At 37.6% G+C, this 19,107-nt stretch overlaps 1 protein-coding gene across 5 annotated transcripts in view; it reads left to right on the top strand.

Moving 5' to 3' along the window:
- The window catches only part of RGS7 (regulator of G protein signaling 7), a 521,801-nt gene that overhangs the window by 390,556 nt on the left and 112,138 nt on the right, over positions 1-19,107 (top strand). For all 5 annotated transcript variants that reach the window (XM_074385390.1, XM_074385392.1, XM_039464304.2 and 2 more), the window contains exons 5-6: positions 4,995-5,101; positions 10,770-10,821. In XM_074385390.1, the coding sequence (XP_074241491.1) occupies positions 4,995-5,101; positions 10,770-10,821 (159 nt within the window). The remainder of the gene's footprint in view (positions 1-4,994; positions 5,102-10,769; positions 10,822-19,107) is intronic.

Raw genomic sequence — 19,107 nt, 5'->3', positions numbered from 1 at the left:
ATAGCTACAACAGCCCACCTCAACAACTTATAGCATGCAATAATTAGTCCGTTTTTTTTTTTTAATGCAGTGTTAGGTTTTTAATATTTTTGATGTTTTATTTACTAATAAAGATCCTTGTTCATTGATTCAGCAAATATTGATTCAGTTGCTTTTTTTTTTTTTGAGACGGAGTTTCGCTCTTGATACCCAGGCTGGAGTGCAATGGCGCGATCTCGGCTCACCGCAACCTCCGCCTCCTGGGTTCAGGCAATTCTCCTGCCTCAGCCTCCTGAGTAGCTGGGATTACAGGCACGCGCCACCATGCCCAGCTAATTTTTTGTATTTTTAGTAGAGACAGGGTTTCACCACGTTGACCAGGGTGGTCTCAATCTCTTGACCTTGTGATCCACCCGCCTCGGCCTCCCAAAGTGCTGGGATTACAGGCTTGAGCCACTGCGCCCAGCCAATTCAGTCGCTTTTTTGCCATGGATATGCTCAATGCTAAACTTGTCATCTTAAATGAAGGAGAAAATTCACCCCAACTTTCTGATTTTTCATCTAAGCATTTATCTTGCTTTGGAGCTGTATTTTCTGGAGATCCGGTAATGAACACATAATATCTATTATTATCTCAGTATTTCTAGATTACTATTTGACCAAAAACCTTAAAACCATTTAATAAGCATTGTTAGAAGGTCAATCCTCTTATCATCAAATCAAATGAAAATAGATATTGTACCTCAAAAAAGGAGGGTGAATTTTACTAATTCACTGTAGTTCTCATTTGCAAGCATTTATTAATGTCTAATTATGGTAGTATTAACTAAAGAAGCACCTGCCAACATACCCTTTGCACTCTAAAAGTGTGTAATTTGTAAGTTTGTAGTTAATGAGATTCAGGAGCCAGGAATATTCTTATGATGCTTCACTTCTTGTCTTCTCTTGTAGCTTCTCTATATTTACTTTCACTATATTTTTCTAACCTTCATCAACACTTTGACATCCAATTGCTTTTTGTTGTTTCTTGACTTGATTTTAGTCACACCCCTTCCTATGCTTAGAACACGGAGACTCCTCTTACTGTCTATCTTTCTGGGCATCTCAGTTTTTCCTTCTTGTTTCTATACTCTGCAGATTTCCTTATGTGCCATAACTTAATTCCTCTTCCGGGAAAGTGTGCTGACACTATCTTCCCAGGCCACAGACTGCTGGAACTAAAATAATCAAGATGGCTGTAAGAAGACAGATTTTGAAGTCCTGCAAAGGATGTTACATGTTGCCCCACCCAATATTCCCTGACAGGTATAAGGAAGTCAGAGATCACCTGCAACCTCCCTAAGCTCTTCTGTGGATCTGGAGATCAAATGGACACCAGGCAGATTAATAAGAGAAAAGCACATACACTTTATTAGTTTTACATGTACATGAAGATCTTCACAAGAGAGTAAAATCTGAAGAAACGGCCAAAGCAAGACACTTCTATACTTGTTAGACAAAGAATAATAAATTTAAGAAAAAACTGACAGAACAAAGAAAATCTGGCTACAGGCAGTAAATTTTCTAGCAGAATCACTAGGGGATATATGAGGAGTATAAAACTAGTGGAAAGTAAGGGTTACTTCATTAAGTTTATTTTTAAATTTTTATTTTTTTATTTTATTGTATTGTATTTTTTTGCGACAGAGTCTTACCCTGTTGCCCAGGTTGGAGTACAATGGTGTGATCTCCACTCACTACAACTTCCACCTCCCAAATTCAAGTGATTCTCGTGCCTCAGCCTCCCAAGTAGCTGGGATTACAGGCACCCACCACCATGCCCAGCTATTTTTTTTTTTTTTAAAGTAGAGGTGGAGCTTCCCACATTGGCCAGGGTGGTCTTGAACTCCTGGCCTCAAGTGATCCATCTGCCTTGGCTTCCCAAAGTGCTGGGATTACAGGCATAAGCCACTGTGCCTGGCCTCATTAAATTTATTTATTCAGGTTCATTGCAGCCCCCAATTCCCAGTCTCTGATGGCAAGAGCTGTTTTCTTGCCCAAGTCAAGGGAGGATACCCCTCCCAGAGGAATCTTTATGGCTTGCTGCATATAGGAAGAGATAAGCCAGGTATCCCTTTCTAAAACCACAATTTCTCCAGTGTTTTCAACTCGAAACAATCAATATATTAGTCTTGGGTATTTTGGCATTGCATGTCCTTCACTCATCCACAGGGGTACCTTGGGACTCAGACTTTAACCAGGTCTCTAAGCACCTGCTCATTTGTTATGGGCCAGCCATCCTTATGGATCCTCTTACCATTTAAATTTTATAGACAGTCAAGGAAAGAAAGAAAAAAAAAAAAGAGTAATATGATGATGATGAACATGGCTATTTTGGACTGTCAGGTTCCCTGACTCACCATAGTTTTTTTAAATTTTTGTTAGATATTTTTAGGGTACAGAGTAATATTTCAATACATGGAATGTGCAATTATCAAGTCAAAATAATTAGCATATCTATCACTTTATCACTTCAAACATTTATGATTTTCTTGTGTTGAAAATATTCACTCAACCTAGTGGAAGGTAAATGTATGGAAGTCGATTCTCTGAAAGTGCTTTGTAGAAAAGTAAAAATTATTTTGTGTGTACATAATGAAACACAGTAGCTACCATATGCAGAGTATCTACTAGGCTGGAAGCGCGATTCCAATTTCATTAGAATTGTGCTCATGTCATTCTCACGTCAATCCTGCCTGGTGGGTTTATGACCTTTATTAAGAGATGGAGGAGGCACAGAGAATGAAAGTAACAGAAGACAGTGGGTGTCTTCAAAGTTCTTGTTCTTTTCACAATGCCACCCTGGCACCAAAGTTTTAACAAGGATGGGTAGGCATGTTGCTCTGAGCAGTGCAGGCTTTGAAAAGACTTTGACTTTGAACTGAAAAGATGTGGAAATGGTGGAAACACACACACACACACACACACACACACACACAAAACTGATGAAAAAAAATTGCTCCTTTGTAGAAAAACAACATTCTATACAGAGAGAGACTTGATTGGGAGTTTGGATTATGGCTGGAGCACTTAATAACAGTCTTTCAAAGCCAGGGCAAAGAGTGAAGAATGGTTGGCAGGTGTTCTTTATCAGCAAGAACAATGCAGGGAGAGAACAGAGGTAGAAGTTATCAATTAAAATGTTCACAAGATGCTGGATAACAATTTCAAGGGGCATCATAATACCTCACAACAGATAAAAATTTTACAACCAATTTATGAGTTATGTAGGTGTGAGGGGTAGGAGAAGGATGAGATTCTCATGCTTAGCTGTACCATAGGTTGCTGCTGAGTTCTTTCTGAGGTGTAAAAGCTCCCCCTGACTGATGGCTGGAGATACAGATTCATGTAGTCCTGGAACTGCTGTAAGAATCCTAGTTTCTTGTTAAAAAAAAAAAAAACAGAAATAAATTTATAAATGAATTGTACATAAAGATACATAAACAGATAAATAAATCTAAACTTTTTGGTATTTTCTACATGCAGTGAGCCCTTTCTATTTACGACTCCCACATCTGTGGATTTAACCACCGGTGATCAAAAATCCACAGATGTGGGAGGGCAAACCGGGGAACCTGAGCGTCTTTGAAGTTTGGTATCTGTGCGGGTCCTGAAACCAATCCCCTGAGGATACCAGGAGACGGCTCTACATATATTTTTATGTCGGAGTAGAAAAGTATTTTGCATAGTTTCATATTTTCTAGACGTTAAGTTAGAAAACTTTGTCATCTCTGCACAAATGCAGTAATAACTACTGATCAAATTTTATTAACCCTTTTGTGGGAAGAAATTGGTGGCAGCTATCGATAGTATGAGTATTACAGCCTTACTTTCAGACTATAATGTTTCCATTGTCCAATAAATCACTTCTACTCCATACTTAGAACACTGTATAGAATAGTAAAAGCTAGAGCAATCTTTACAATCACCAGTCTGTAGATTCAATAGTGCAGCATACATGGCCCATCATTGATGCCTTAACATTTCCTATTAGCATCACAAAATAATGATCTATATCACTAGAAACATTACTGATGGTACTAAATAGCTATGATATGGAGAAGAAAGTGAGGCAAGTGAAAACTTTTTTTTTTGAGACGGAGTGTCTCCCTGTTGCCCAGGCTGGAGTGCAATGGTGCAATCTTGGCTGACTGCAACCTATACCTTCCAGGTTCAAGCGATTCTCCTGCCTCAGCCTTCCAAGTGGCTGGGATTACAGGCATGTGCCACTAAGCCCAGATAATTTCTTTTTGTCTTTAGTAGAGATTGAGTGTCACCATGTTGGCCAGGCTGGTCTCAAACTCCTGACATCGTGATCTGCCCACCTCAGCCTCCCAAAATGCTGGTATTACAGGTGTGAGCCACCGCGCCCAGCCATGAAAACTTTTTTAAAAAAGTTTAAATTGCAGTATAAATGTCTAAACACAGAGCCAACACATGTCTTCACAATGAAGGAGACAGATTCTACAGATTCAGAAAAGCCTTCCCATTTTAACGTTTCTTCACTTTAACTTCTCATGGGCTGGTTGTCATGGAATGACATTGGTCATGGCAGCTGCTACCAGGAACTAGAACCACCTTAGTATCTTGTGTGAAAGGGCTGAAAAAGAAAAAAAAGCACAACGCCAGGTTTTTAATCCATATTTAAAATAGTGTCTAAATATAACATGTGTAATTCTAATAATAGAATTCTGAAACCAAGATTTTTAAAAACACCAGAAAAGTCAGAGGTAACTGAATTTTTACTATAATGTCTACCAAGGCATTAGCCAGTCCGTATTTGAAGAGCTCTAATAATAGAAAACACATTATTCAAGGTGTTCACTTCTATTTTTATGTTGGTTCCAAGCAGTGAAAGTTTTTTCGAAGTGAAGCCAAGAATGCAGTCTAAAGGAACCACACGTAATGTTACATTCTTATAAATGAATAAATGTAAAAGGCTTTTTATATGTTCTTTGTTTGTTTCCATGAAACAGTGGAGGCGCTCCATTTGGGAACGTTAATGGCTGCCCATGGTTACTTCTTCCCAATCTCAGATCACGTCCTCACACTCAAGGATGATGGCACCTTTTACCGGTTTCAAGTAAGTTTAACAGGAATGTTCTTGAACAGTCAACTAGAAGCCTGCATTTTGTTTGCTAGTTAGGTTTCTTTTTAACAGAACTTTTAAAAACTATGACCTATTTTACTTTGACTTAGGCTAGTTAGAAACTGATTAATGTTCAACTAGACACATAAAAAGCAATAAACAGAGAAAAATGAAGTATCCTTAGTCAAGATGATGTGTGATGATGGAAATTCTATTTTATATGAAAAGCTTAAGGGAAATTCAGAAAGTGACTTAATGGCATTCGGAAAGACCGGAGAGTCTTCCTCTGTAAGTTGCATTAAGTTACTAGAAAGGGGCCAGGTGCAGTGGCTCACGCCTGTAATCCTAGTGCTTTGGTAGGCTAAGGTGGGTGGATCACAAGATCAGGAGTTTGAGACCAGCCTGGCCAACATGGCGAAACTCTGTCTCTACTAAAAATACGAAAAAGTGCTGGACATGGTGGAGGGCGCCTGTAATCCCAGCTACTCGGAAGGCTGAGGCAGGAGAATCACTTCAACCCAGGAGGGGGAGGTTGCAGTGAGCCAAGATCACACCATTGCACTCCAGCCCGGGAGACAGTGGGAGACTCCTCCTCAAAAAGAAAAGAAAAGATAAAGGAAGTGGAGAAGTACAAGTCCGTGGCTTATAGTCTGACCCTTGCCTGTGATCCAGACCATCTGCATCCCAAGTAACTTTTAATGGGAATGCTTGAAGCTCCAAGATAGGATTCAGCTGATTATACAAACTTTCAGCATCCAAGGCTCTTCTACAAGTCTGTGAAGACTGACATGATGAAATGTAGTGTGTGTGCACTCAACTGCAACAGGATACCTCCGATAATATGCAAACTGATAAGAGTCATTCTAGGTCATTTGCAAATGACACAGATGCTGTCATTCTTTCAGGTCATGATTGTGGACTCTAATTTCAGTCATCGTAAGTGTATTTGACACTTGAGTTCACATTAATTTACCTAAAGTGTACTCTACATTTCAGTAGGCATTATGGCTCATTAATAACTGACTAGCAGATTCTAGCCTGCAAAATTAAGGCACATAAAATGCTGAATGTCAAACACTAACCTATTTCCAACGTGGAGGGTTCTCTTCATGGTCTGTGGACCGTGGGTTCTCTCCATGGTCCAACTTTCAGACTTTGGAGCCACCTTCTCACTTGTTCTAAGTATTATTAAATGCTCTATATCTACGTAAATGACTGAATAGTAATCAGAGTGCCTAAGATTTGTTTGGGAAAACCGAGAACAAAGAGGAATTATTTTAATCGTTTGCTTTAAAAAATCGTCTCAAAGATTAATGTCCTCATAGAACAGTCTTACTGCTCCTTCCTTAGGACTCATTTCTCCCAAGGCAAATAATCATAGGACATTTTTACACTTAAGAGCTAGGAGGAAATAAAGTTGTCTCCTGAAACGGTGATACTGACCTAAGTATTCAAGCACATAGTTAAATTACTTAACCCACAAAATCTTTACATTAATGGAGCTTTATTCTTTAAACAGCTTAACTTAAACTAATGGTAGCTTAAAAGAGCATATTATTAAAGTAACTTGTGGTCCCAAGGTTAAATTTTTAATAACTAGGAATTATTAATGATTAGCAAATAAATTGTTTATATGTGACTAATGCTTTCTGATATTTAAAAGAAATCTCTATTCCCAGAAAAAAAAAAGTAGAAGGCAGACAGGGTTTACATGTCTTATTCATATTCATGGGTCTGAAATGCCACATGAGGCTGGGCACAGTGGGTTATGTCTATAATCCCAGCACTTTGGGAGGTTAAGATGGACTGATCACTTGAAGTTAGGAGTACGAGATCAGCCTGACCCACATAGTGAAACCCCATTTCTACTGAAAAAAAAAAAAAAAAAAAAAAAGAACACACAAAAAATTAGCTGGACCTGATGATATGTGCCTGTAACCTCAGCTACTCAGGAGGTTGAGGCAAGAGAAGACCTTGAACCTGGGAGGCTGAGGTTGCAGTGAGGTGAGATTGTGCCACTGCACTCCAGCCTAGGTGGCAGAGCAAGACTCAGTCTCAGGAAAAAATAAAAGCCATATGAAGGAAGAGATCACCATACACACGGGAGAAAAGGAGAGAATTTTTAAAAGAGCTTTAGAACAATGCAAGGGAATGAGTACAAATGACTAATGAACTTACATAACTACTAGGGATAGACAGAGTTGTCAAGTTCAGTGTGCTGAGATAGATAGGCAGATATAAAATATACATATGCACATTAAAATTACATTAATGATAAATATTAAATGTTACATATTTTGATGATGCATCCATATTTGAAATAGTGTCTAAATATAACACATTCGTAAATCTAATAATATTAGAATTCTGAAACCAAGATTTTTTTAAACACCAGAAAAGTCAGAAGTAACTGAATTTCTACTATAATGTCTACCAAGACATTTTTGAAGCGCTCTAATAATAGAAAACCCAGTATCATTCAAGGTGTTCACTTCTATTTTTATTTTGGTTCCAAACAGCGAAAGTTCTTTATTACACTGAAGGGAAATTCAACTACTTGAAAGGATATTTTAAGATCATAAATTAAAATAGAAAACTTTGGATGCCATGTTTACAAATCCTCCAGTGAATGGTTGGGAGTCTAAAGATCATTATGAATCTAGGCTGGGCAAGGTGGCTCACACCTGTAATCCCAGCACTTGGGGAGGCCGAGACAGATGGATCACTAGGTCAAGAGATGGAGACCACCCTGGCCAACATGGCTGGGCATAGTGGCATGCACCTGTAGTCCCAGCTACTCTGGAGGCTGGGGCAGGAGAGTTGCTTGAACCTGGGAGACGGAGGTTTCAGTGAGCCGGGATTGCGCCACTGCACTCCAGCCTGGCAACAGAGCAAGACTCAGTTAAAAAAAAAAAAAAAAAAAAAAAAAAATCTAAAGCATCTTCAAAGCATAAATTTGAGACAAACAGAAATCTTGATTTCATAGGCATGGCAGTTTACATATTTGTCTCAAATTTGTAGTACATGTCTTAATCGTGATTCTTATAATTTACCATAAAGTCACAATTGTTGAATCCTCTCTTAGCTAATTGAAATTGAGATCTGCTGTGATTCTTTAGCTCTTTTTTCGTGACTCTTAATACATTAGCATATGCTCCAACAATTATTGAATAACAGTTGAACAGTTTCAGATGAGTTTCATCCTAGCTAAGGAAATCAATATTGAAAAGCCAAGAAACTCATACATTAAAATGTCCTAATGTATGGAGAACTATAAAATATGTATTTAAATTCCAAAAAAGTATAAGAGTTTGTTATTCTCTTATATTATCTTTCACTACAAATCAAAACATTGCTTCTTAGAAAAAGTCTTCCAATATTGGTGAATAATGTTGGCTTAGTGGCATTTCCATATAATATCTCAAGGAAAAAATGCTTTATTCTTTAATATTACAGTCATTAAATTCTCTCTGAAGTAAATGATGAAGAATGAAGAAAAATACAAGAATGCAGCTGAGAGTATTTTTTGTGCTTTTGAGGAAAAAAGTATATGTCTCACTGGCCTGAATAGAACAGATATTTGAAGGTTAGATAAATAGATATGCCTGCACACGTACCTATACATAAACATACATACTCACCAAAATACAGAAACAACCGAAAGGGAATTGTGCACTCCATAAGAAGCATCTCAAAAAATAACACCCTACGTGAAAGCAAAGTTTTAATTACTTTGTCCCCCTAGGGCTCCCCTAGAATCCGGATTCAATTTTATTTTTAAGAAATCAAATTCTCAAAGCTTCATCTCCCATGGAGTCAAGTGAGATTGGGGTGATGAAGGTGACCCATATAAAGTCTTACTATTCTCCTTTGTCTAGTGGTTCAATCTTTTTTCTTTCTTCAAAATTCCTACGATGATTTTGTTCTCATGTTCACAAAACTACTATTAGTAGCCTTCTTTATTTTACTACTATAATTTCCAAGAAAAAAAACGAAGGGTAAGTCAAAATCCCTGGGTGATGGTGGTGGCGGGGGGCATCTTAGTTTGGAAAGACTTTTCTGTAGAGATTCAAACCGTTCTTCCCATTTCCCCATTTTCTCTCCTGTAGAGTCTCTCTTCTACAGGGGAACATTATTAGGTACTCAGAGATTACTCCAAATATGTTCATTGCACATGGCTAGTTAATATAATTAGCTAACAGATAGAAGTAAGCCCACAGTACTGATATTTGCCATCACTGTTACAGTGAGTCCTGCAGTTCTCATCCTTCCAGGGAACAGGGGTTGATGAGGAGACAGGTGCATCAGGTTTCCTCATGGTCAGGAGTCGAGTGTGTTCAGCTAGAAGGACTAGAAAAGTCCTTTTAGAAAATATAAATATTAATGATAAGAATAAAGTTTTTCTCGATCAATCATTTTATTTGTAGTTTAGAAAATCAGTTTCTAGAATTCTACAGAATCCAAATTCTGCCTATTCTAGATTAAACCACTCAATTAAGACACCAGTAGTTTATCTCTCCCCAACTCCCTACCACCTCCCCCCAACCCCGCTGATAGCATGGGGAGAAATGCCAGACACAGGTGAAAGGGAGGAAGGCAGCAAACCACACTGCCATGTGTGTACCTGTGCAACAATCTTGCATGTCCCTCACATGTACCCCAAAACCTAAAATGCAGTTAAAAAAAAAAAGACACTAGTAGTTTAAAAAAGGACCTCTGATATGTGCAGTTTAAAACTTTAGAGCAAGTGTCTTTGTAATGTTTTTATTTTTATTTATTTTTTGTGGGTTCTTAAATTTTAATTTAAAAATTAATTTTTAATTAAATTTTAATTTTCAATTTTTTGAAAATTTTTAAATTTTAATTTTTGTGGGTACCTCCTAGTCATATTTGTGTATGGAATATATGGAATACATCAGGTGTTCTGATACAGGCATGCAATCTGAAGTCATCACGTCATGGAGAATGAGGTATCCATTCCCTCAAGCATTTACCCTTTGTGCTATAACAATGCAGTTACACTCTTAGTTATTTTAAAATTTATAATTCAGTTACTATTGACCCTAGTCACCCTGTAGTATTACCAAATTGTAGAAATTAATTACAAGAAAAATTTGGGAAATGTTTTTGAAAGTGAGAGTAAAAAGTTATTTTAATCTCATTGGACAATGCTGAGAACTGCATTATATGACTAATGGGGCCAGGTAAATGATTGTCAGATCTCAGAGAAAGAGTTTGTTGGTTGGTTGAGATACATGATTTATAGAAAACAATTTGTTATATTTAAATACATTTCATCCTGAGTCTTGCTGAATATAATTCTCTTTCAGAGGATTTCATCCTCTCTGTGGATGAATACTTTTTGTTTGAATAATACAATCAGACCTTTTTACCTTTATGTCAGTTGGTATAAAATTACACCAAATGAATGACATTTTAAATACCTGCTTGCTGGTACTACACATATTTACAAACTGAGCAATTGGTCAGGAGAGGAAACGTAGACAAAGAGTTTACAATGTGTCTCTTGGAACGTGTTCTGTATTAGAAAACACATAGCAAACCAATATAGAGAATTGTGGAAGGTTAATGCATTTGCAAGCCAGAAGCTCCACTAATTTTTTCTTTGTCTAACCTGGTTCCACTTCTTTTCATTCCACAGACACCCTATTTTTGGCCATCAAATTGTTGGGAGCCGGAAAACACAGATTATGGTCAGTGCCATTTCTCCTCATTTTATTATTGACAGCCTCTGTGTCCAGATGGTGTGTACTTGCATTTTATTGCTTTTTTCATTGAGAAAAAGAAAGCACAATTCTTCAGGATGGGACCAATATTTCTCACATTGAATTTATAAGTGGTTTTGTTTGAAAAGTCACTAAATCTCATGACAACTTTTTCTGTGGTATGGTGCCCTCTGCGACTATTAAAGAAAACCATCTGAATAGGTTAAAGAGCTATAAAGAAGCTTAAAGGGGTTATTATTATTTTTACATAGCAACCTGGCCTACTAGAAAGAACAAAAACAGAGGCCCATAGAACCAGAGTTCTACTTCAGTTCTCCCACTTAGCTGTGTGATTTTTGGTAAGTCCCTTGACTTCCCAAGGGTCCGCTTTTCTCACTGTTCTATGAAGCATCCTATGATATTTATAAGTGGAGGGTTATGATAAACATAAAGAGGCCAATTATAAGCAAAAATAAAAATAAAAAAGCTAAAAGAGGAAATTCAATGCTAATAAATCAAGTTCAGTGAACTCAGAAGAAACTTGGTTCAGTAACTATTATTTCAGTCAAGCTCTTCAAGGAGGAAAAAAAAAAGCCCCTATTAAGTACTCATCTTAGATCTTCCTGAATGCTAGTTTTCAAAGACAAGATTGTATGGTTTTTAAATGTCATTTCTACAAGTGTTTATTGAGCATTCTCTTCCTGTGCCAGGTGCAGTTGAAGATGGTAGGTTTGCAAAGATGACTGAGTTTATTGACACTGTTGGGGTGCTCATAGGCTAGATGGGAAAGTAGAATTATCCAGAAGGAGTTACCATAGAGTGTTAAGTGAATAGGAGAGTGGCATATGCAAAATTATATGAATGTTTAAAAGAATGAGAAGTTGGCTTTCTCTGGGGGCTTCCAGAATGATTTTGCAAAAGAATTGGTAGCATTTGAGCTAGATTTTAAGAGGAATGATTTTTCAGTTGAGAAGGCAGGGCAAGTGTTTGAGGCAGAGGAGCTGGCATAACACACAGAAGCAGTGAGAAGCTTTACAGCAGCTTGGCTTCCTTTGATATTGCTCCTGGAGCAATATCAAAACAATTGTAAGAAGAAAACAAGAAAATTCATAGAAAACCAATAAAGCTATCTCTCATGTGTGTCATTTCAGAAACCTGAATTTAGTAGATCATCCAAGAATGGCCAGTCAAAAGAGTCAAAACTACTAACATAACTCATGAAAAAAAATCTAAAAACCAATACTGAAAAACTAATATGGAGACAAAAGTATTTCTTTCCCGTAGTGAAAATGCCAGTTTCTTCACCCAGGGCACACATTCCTCAAAACTGAGGTCCTTGGAGAAAAGTTATTTTTAAAAAGCAACTACTGATGTGTAGATCTGAGTTGGAGAATGTTTTGGAGCATTTTATTCAACCTAGGATAATGCCTGGAGACCATCTCACTAAAGAATATACTCACTTTATTCTAATATTCTTTAGACGTCTCACTAAAGAATTCTTGGGTAGGAACACTGGAACAGCTAAGAGGGAGCTCGTAGAGAATAACTCAGGCATTGGAGCTAGACAGATCTGACCACAAACACTGTCATAACCACACACCAACCGTGTGACTTTAGGCAAGGCATACAACACTTCCGAGCCTCAGTTTGCTCACTCTTCAAACAGAAATGATAATACTGACTTTCTAAAGTTGTTAAAATAATTCAAATTAATACACCTAAGGAAACTAGTATTGGTCTTCTCACATACTCAGTACACTGAAATTAGCATTTCATGCTCATCATTATTATTGCCTGGCAGATACACTGCCTCTTTTCTCTGTCGAAGAGCAAATTCCCAGCCAAGCATGGTGGCTCACACCTATAATCCCAGCACACTTTGAGAGGCTGAGATGGATGGATCACCTCAGGTCAGGAGTTTGAGACCATCCTGGCCAACATGGCAAAACTCTGTCTCTACTAAAAATACAAAAATTAGCCAGGCGTGGTAGCACACTCCTGTAATCTCAGCTTACCCAGGAGGCTGGGGCAGGAGAATGGCTTGAACCTGGAAGGTGGAGGTTGCAGTGAGCCAAGATCACACCACTGCACTCCAGCCTGAGAAACAGAGCGAGACTCCATCTAAAAAAAAAAAAAAAAAAAAAAATTAAAAAAAGAAAAGCGAATTCCCATTCTCAGTGTTTCCTGCCCATCTGTTGTGTCTTTCATAAATATGTTAGAGTCCTCACATTTAAAGCTCATGTTTTATCATTTTATATAGATTGATGTTTCGATGGTGAGCCTGAGGAAATGTCATGACCTACACAACAAATCATTTACAAAACATCTCTTAAAGTAGACACCAAAATGCTGAATGTTGTAAGTTTTCCATTGTTTCCTGAAAGGGCCACATATGCAAAGTGTCCACCAAACGCAGAAGGAGCCAAGAAACCAAAGAACAGAACAGAAAAATGCAGTTTGTTTGCAAAGGCTGATTTATGGGGGAACTTACAGACACAAGCGTGGTCTTGAGTGACCAAAAGAAAGGTAGGCCTTCACACTACAACCTTCCAGACTCAGGCTTTATAGATCCTGGGGAAAACACATTTGCTCTGGAAGGAATGAGTGAGTGGCTGAGAGAATGCTATGGGTGTCACAGCCACGGGGGATGTGGGCAACAATATCAAGGGTTGTTTTGGAGGAAAGGTGAAACTCAGAGTAAATAGGTGTTTCTACATAGAGAGTAAATCATCAGCTAGACATCTTGGAGGCATTCCCGGACTCAGTGTTAGTCAGGAGTCAACATGGTGGGTTAGCATCTAAGATGGAATCACTCTTCTTCCCACACACGTTACCACCCACTGGTGTCCATTTCCAAGGGGATCATCCCTTACACTGTCTCCCCATCCCTGAAATACTTGCTACTTACATAACTAACTTACTCTTTAATTATTATGTTTAGTCTTTTTTCCTCTGAAGAAACATATTGGTTGGCTTAGCTTGCCTGAATTACGTACAAGTAAGGCATAAAATAATTATTCCATTAAGAGGATATGGGGGAAATATGGGAGGAAGAGAATAACAATAATCTCAGACACTATACACCTCCTGCAGGCAACAATGCTTCATTTTCTATGATTTTTCTTTTTAGTTGCAAATAAATTGTAGCAGCAATATGAATTATCCAATTTTGAATTTCCTGCTGCCATTTGTTTAAAGAATACTTTTATAAAACATCATCCCTGGCTTTTAAAGAGGATATTGATCACATGATGTACTTGAGCTGTGAGGCCCAGAGTACAGTAACTACCTAGGCTGTCTTTTCTAAGACAACTTTAGGGCAGAGGGACTTTGTTGCATAAAGCAGGTTGAAGAAGAGTTTATTTCACTTTATTAGCATACTGTAACCAAGCAGGTTCTGCTGAACATAAGCCTCTATAGGTCAGTTGATATGAAAAACCACTTTTTCATAGTTATCTTGGCTTTATAGAAAAATTGAATGTTGGCCAGGCATGGAGGCTCATGCCTGTAATCCCAGCACTTTGGGAGGCTGAGGTGGAGGATCCCGAGGTCAGGAATTTGAGACCAGCCTGGCCAACATGGCAAAACCCCGTCTCTACTAAAAATACACAAAATTAGCTCGGCATGGTGGTGGGTGCCTGTAATCCCAGCTCCTCAGGAGGCTGAGGCAGGAGAATCGCTTTAACCCAGGAGGTGGAGGTTGCAGTGAGCAGAGATTGCACCACTGCTCTCCAGCCCAGGAGACAGTGTGAGACTCCATCTCAGAAAAAAGAAAAGAAAAGAAAAGAAAAAAAAAGAAAAGGAAAATGGGATGTTTTGATTCTGTTCAATAACTAAGACAAGCCAATATGGACTAAAAGGTGTATATCTTTATAAACTCCATTCTTTGAAAATCAAGTTGGATAATATTTCAGATATTTTATGTGCAAGTAAAAGCATTCTAATTTAAGCCAGCTAAAGTGGAGTCAGAAATGGGCTTCCCCAGATGTATTTGCATCATCAAGAGAGAGCTGGCACAAAGGACTTGCAGTGAGGGCTGGAGAAAAAGGCACAGGAAGATTTAAGAGAGCTTTGGTAAGAAGTAGAGACAGTGTCAGTTGTTGCAAACTAAAACAGAAACCAAGGCAGAGTTTTTACTGGTACCTCTGGGCATACACATTGCACACAAATGGTTCTAGAAATGACCATTTTAGTACATATTAAACCATTTTAGTACACATTACAAAAACAGAAATGTAAACCAATGAAACTGAATTGAGAGCCCAAAAATAAAACTGCACACCTATAACCATATGATCTTTGGAAGAGTCAACAAAAATAAGCAATGGAGAAAGGATCCCTTATTCAATAATGATTCTGGGATAACTGGCTAGCCACATGCAGAAGAATGAAGCTGGACCCCTGCCTTGTACCATACACAAAAATGAACTCAAGATGGATTAAAGTTTAATATAAAACCTCAAAATAGAAAAAAAATATCCTAGAAGAAACCTAGGATATACCATACTGGACAATGGCCTTGGCAAATAATTCATCACTAGGTCCTCAAAAGCAATTGCAACAGAAACCAAAGTTGACAAGTGGGACCAAACTGAATTCAACTAATTAATTAAACTAAAGAGTTTCTGCACAGCAAAAGAAACTGTCAACAGAATTAACACACAACCTAGAGAATGGGAGAAAATATTTGCAAACTATGCATCTGAAAAAGGTCTAATATAAAAAAATCTATAAGGTACTTAATGCAACAAGCAAGAAACAATCCCATTAAAACGTGGGCAAAGGACATGAACAGATACTTCTCAAAAGAAGACATACAAGCAGGCAGCAAACATTTGAGAAATTGTTCCACATTACTGAATCAGAGAACTGTAAATCAAACCCACAATGAGATACCATCTCACACCAGTCAAAATGGCTATTACTAAAAAGTCAATAAACAGCAGATGCTGGCAAGGCTATGGAGAAAACAGGATGTTTATACTCTGTTGATGTGAATGTAAATTAGTTTAGTCATTGTGGAAAGTTGTCTGGAGATTTCTCAAAGAACTAAAAATAGAACTACCATTTATCCCAGCAGTCCCATTACTGGTATATATTCAAAGGAAAATAAATTATTCTACCAAAAAGAAATCTACACTTGTATGTTTATCACAGCGCTGTTCACAACAGCAAAGACATGAAATCAACCTAGCTGCTCATCAATGGTGTATTGGATAAAGAAAATGTTATATATATATATATATATATATATATATATATATATACACACACACACACACACACACACTATGGAATACTACACAACCATGAAAAAGAATGAAATTATGTCCTTTGCAGCAACATGAATATAGCTGGAGGCTATTATTGTAAGCAAATTAACACAGGAAGAGAAAACCAAATACCACATGTTCTCACTTATAACAGGGAGCTAAACATTGGGTAGACATGGACATAAAGATAAGAACAACAGACAAGAGGGACTACTTGCGGGGAATGATGGGGGAGTACAGAGGCTGAAAAAGTACCTATTAGAGACTATGCTCACTACCTGGGCATTGGGATCACTTATACCCCAACCTCAGCATCATGCAATATACCCATGTAACAAACCTACACATGTACCCACTGAATCTAAAACAAAAGTTGAAATTATTATTATTTTTTTTTTTTTTTTGAGACGGAGTGTCGCTCTTGTTACCTAGGCTGGAGTGCAATGGCACAATCTCGGCTCACTGCAACCTCCGCCTCCTGGGTTCAGACAATTCTCCTGCCTCAGCCTCCTGAGTAGCTGGGATTACAGGCACGCGCCACCACACCCAGCTAATTTTTTGTATTTTTAGTAGAGACGGGGTTTCACCATGTTGACCAGGATGGTCTCGATCTCTTGACCTCGTGATCCACCTGCCTCAGCCTCCCAAAGTGCTGGGATTACAGGCTTGAGCCACCGTGCCCGGCCGAAATTATTTTTTTAAAAAATGAGTACAAAGGGAACAATGTCTTTAGGCTGTCTCCTTTCAAGGGTTGAATCTCTAATGTCCAGATAGGATTTCAACTCCAAGAAATTGAAATGTCCAGTACAGACAGGAGCTGCCCCTGTATTTGTATGACTCATCTTACCCATCATGCCCAAATCCTAGTCCATTTGATATTTTGTCCATTTGAACGTTTTGCATTTTTTTTCCAAATACTGCACTAAAATATTATTTATTTCGATTAATTTTTTATTTTTTCAAATGTTGCATTAACATGTTATTTATTTTGATTCCTGAATTTTTTGACACCCTTCATAGATTTTACACCTGAAGTGACTGTCACTCACCCCATCCTAGTATAATACAATTAACATTACATTTGGTTGCTGGGCCATCTTAAAAGACCTTAATGACAATGTAGATTTTGTCAAGATCATGGCAACCACATTAAGTGAACAGAATTTTAAGGACAAGGAAAATTTAGCCAGAAAAAAATATATGTATTTAGTATGGAAGGGAGAGATGTGTGTGGGGTGGGGAGAGACAGATTTTTCTGGTGTATATGGCAAAACCAACATAGGACAGTTGCATAAAGAAAAATTAGTTCCCAACATAAGAACCTTCTAATTGAAACAATGAATATCATTCAAAACATCACATTATCTTGTAGGGTGATGATTTATGCCTCAGTAAATATTCAGCCGAGAGCCTGTCTTTTCTTTAGTATGTTGTGAAGGTTTTCAGATCCGGGGAGAGAGATGGTTCGTAGTGCCCCTAAACAGCTATACAAGATGAAGTTCCACTTGCCAAAACCATACTAAAGGAATAACAAAAGGATATTGAGAATTAATAAATCCTTCATATATGGTAATAAGAGGCCAGCAGAAAGAAAGTGTTCTAGTTGTCCAACCACAGCAATTGTAGGCTGACATAAAATAATTACAGCAGCCTTGGGATAAACAGTAATTTTTCCTTCAGGGACAGATTTTAAGTTATCAGTTACCATTGGTAGAAAGCTTGCCGTATCTAAAGCTTTGTTTTGGGTTAGAGATGACAAGGAATTTATAATCAGCAAAAGAGATCAAATACGCTGTGAACTAGTTTAAGGGAATTTTTTAAATAAACACGTAAAACAAAACCAAATTAATAGCCTATATGACTTTAGGACTGTGCCTTGAACCTTGAATAGCTGATAAAATAACAGTGCCTTAAATATCTGCATACTGCAATTATAATTCTGTTATGTATAATATTAGAAGACTGAGAACTTAAGATTTTGGGGAAAACAGAAGAACTTCATTTTTCTAAAAGTAGACGTTATTTATTAGTTTATCTAAAACATTGCAGTGTTTCCAAATGTATCCATTCCATTAACACAAATTGTGTGGTTTTACTTTTCATCTGGATTCTCTTTGGCATTTAATTTACACAGTCACTTGTTTTATAAGAGCCTTAACAGGGCCTCTACAGTTCTGTTTTATTGTCCTCTGAAGAATTTTCCAAGCCTTTGTCATTGACTTTTAATGAATCCATCCCTGCTGTGTCTGTTTTTGAAGCCAGGTGTTAGTGGCTCCTAAGATCATGTTCTAGGGAGCAAAGTTTTAAAAATTAATAGACTTCATCTTTTTAGAGAAGCTCAAGGTTTACAGAAAATTAAACAAAATGTGAAGAGAGTTCCAATAAAATGCCTTAGTGCCACCTATACTTTCCCCTATAATTAAAAACTTACCACAATACGGTACATTAGTTACAATTCATGAGCCAACATTAATACATAATTGTGAACAAAAATCCATAGTTTTTATTAGGGTTAATTCTTTGTGTTATACATTCTGCGGGTTTTCAGAAATGTATAATTTCATTTATCCGACATTGAGTTTCACTGCCCTAAAAATTCTCCGTGTTCTGTCTAGTTCTCCATCCCCTTACCCTAACCCCCGGCAACCACTTATCTTTTCACTGTCTCCCTAGTTTTATCTTTTACAGAACCTCATACAGTTGGAATTCTACAGTGTAGAGCCTTTTCTTCTTTCACTTAAGAGCACAATTTAACACAAAGATGTGTTAAAGTTTCTCCATGCCTTTGCATGGAAGGATATTTCATGGCTTTTTATCACTGAATATTCCATTGTATGAATATAGCATAGTTTATCCAGTCACCCATTGAAAAACATCTTGATCGATTCCACGTATGGCAATTATGAAGGAAGCTGCTATAACCTTCATGTACAGATTTTTTTTTTTTTTTGAAGACGTAAGTTTCCAATTCATTTGAGCAAATACCCAGGAGAGTGGATCA

Source organism: Saimiri boliviensis, chromosome 14 (assembly GCF_048565385.1).
Source record: "Saimiri boliviensis isolate mSaiBol1 chromosome 14, mSaiBol1.pri, whole genome shotgun sequence".
NCBI lineage: Eukaryota > Metazoa > Chordata > Mammalia > Primates > Cebidae > Saimiri > Saimiri boliviensis.
This window is presented reverse-complemented; position numbering and strand designations above follow the sequence as displayed.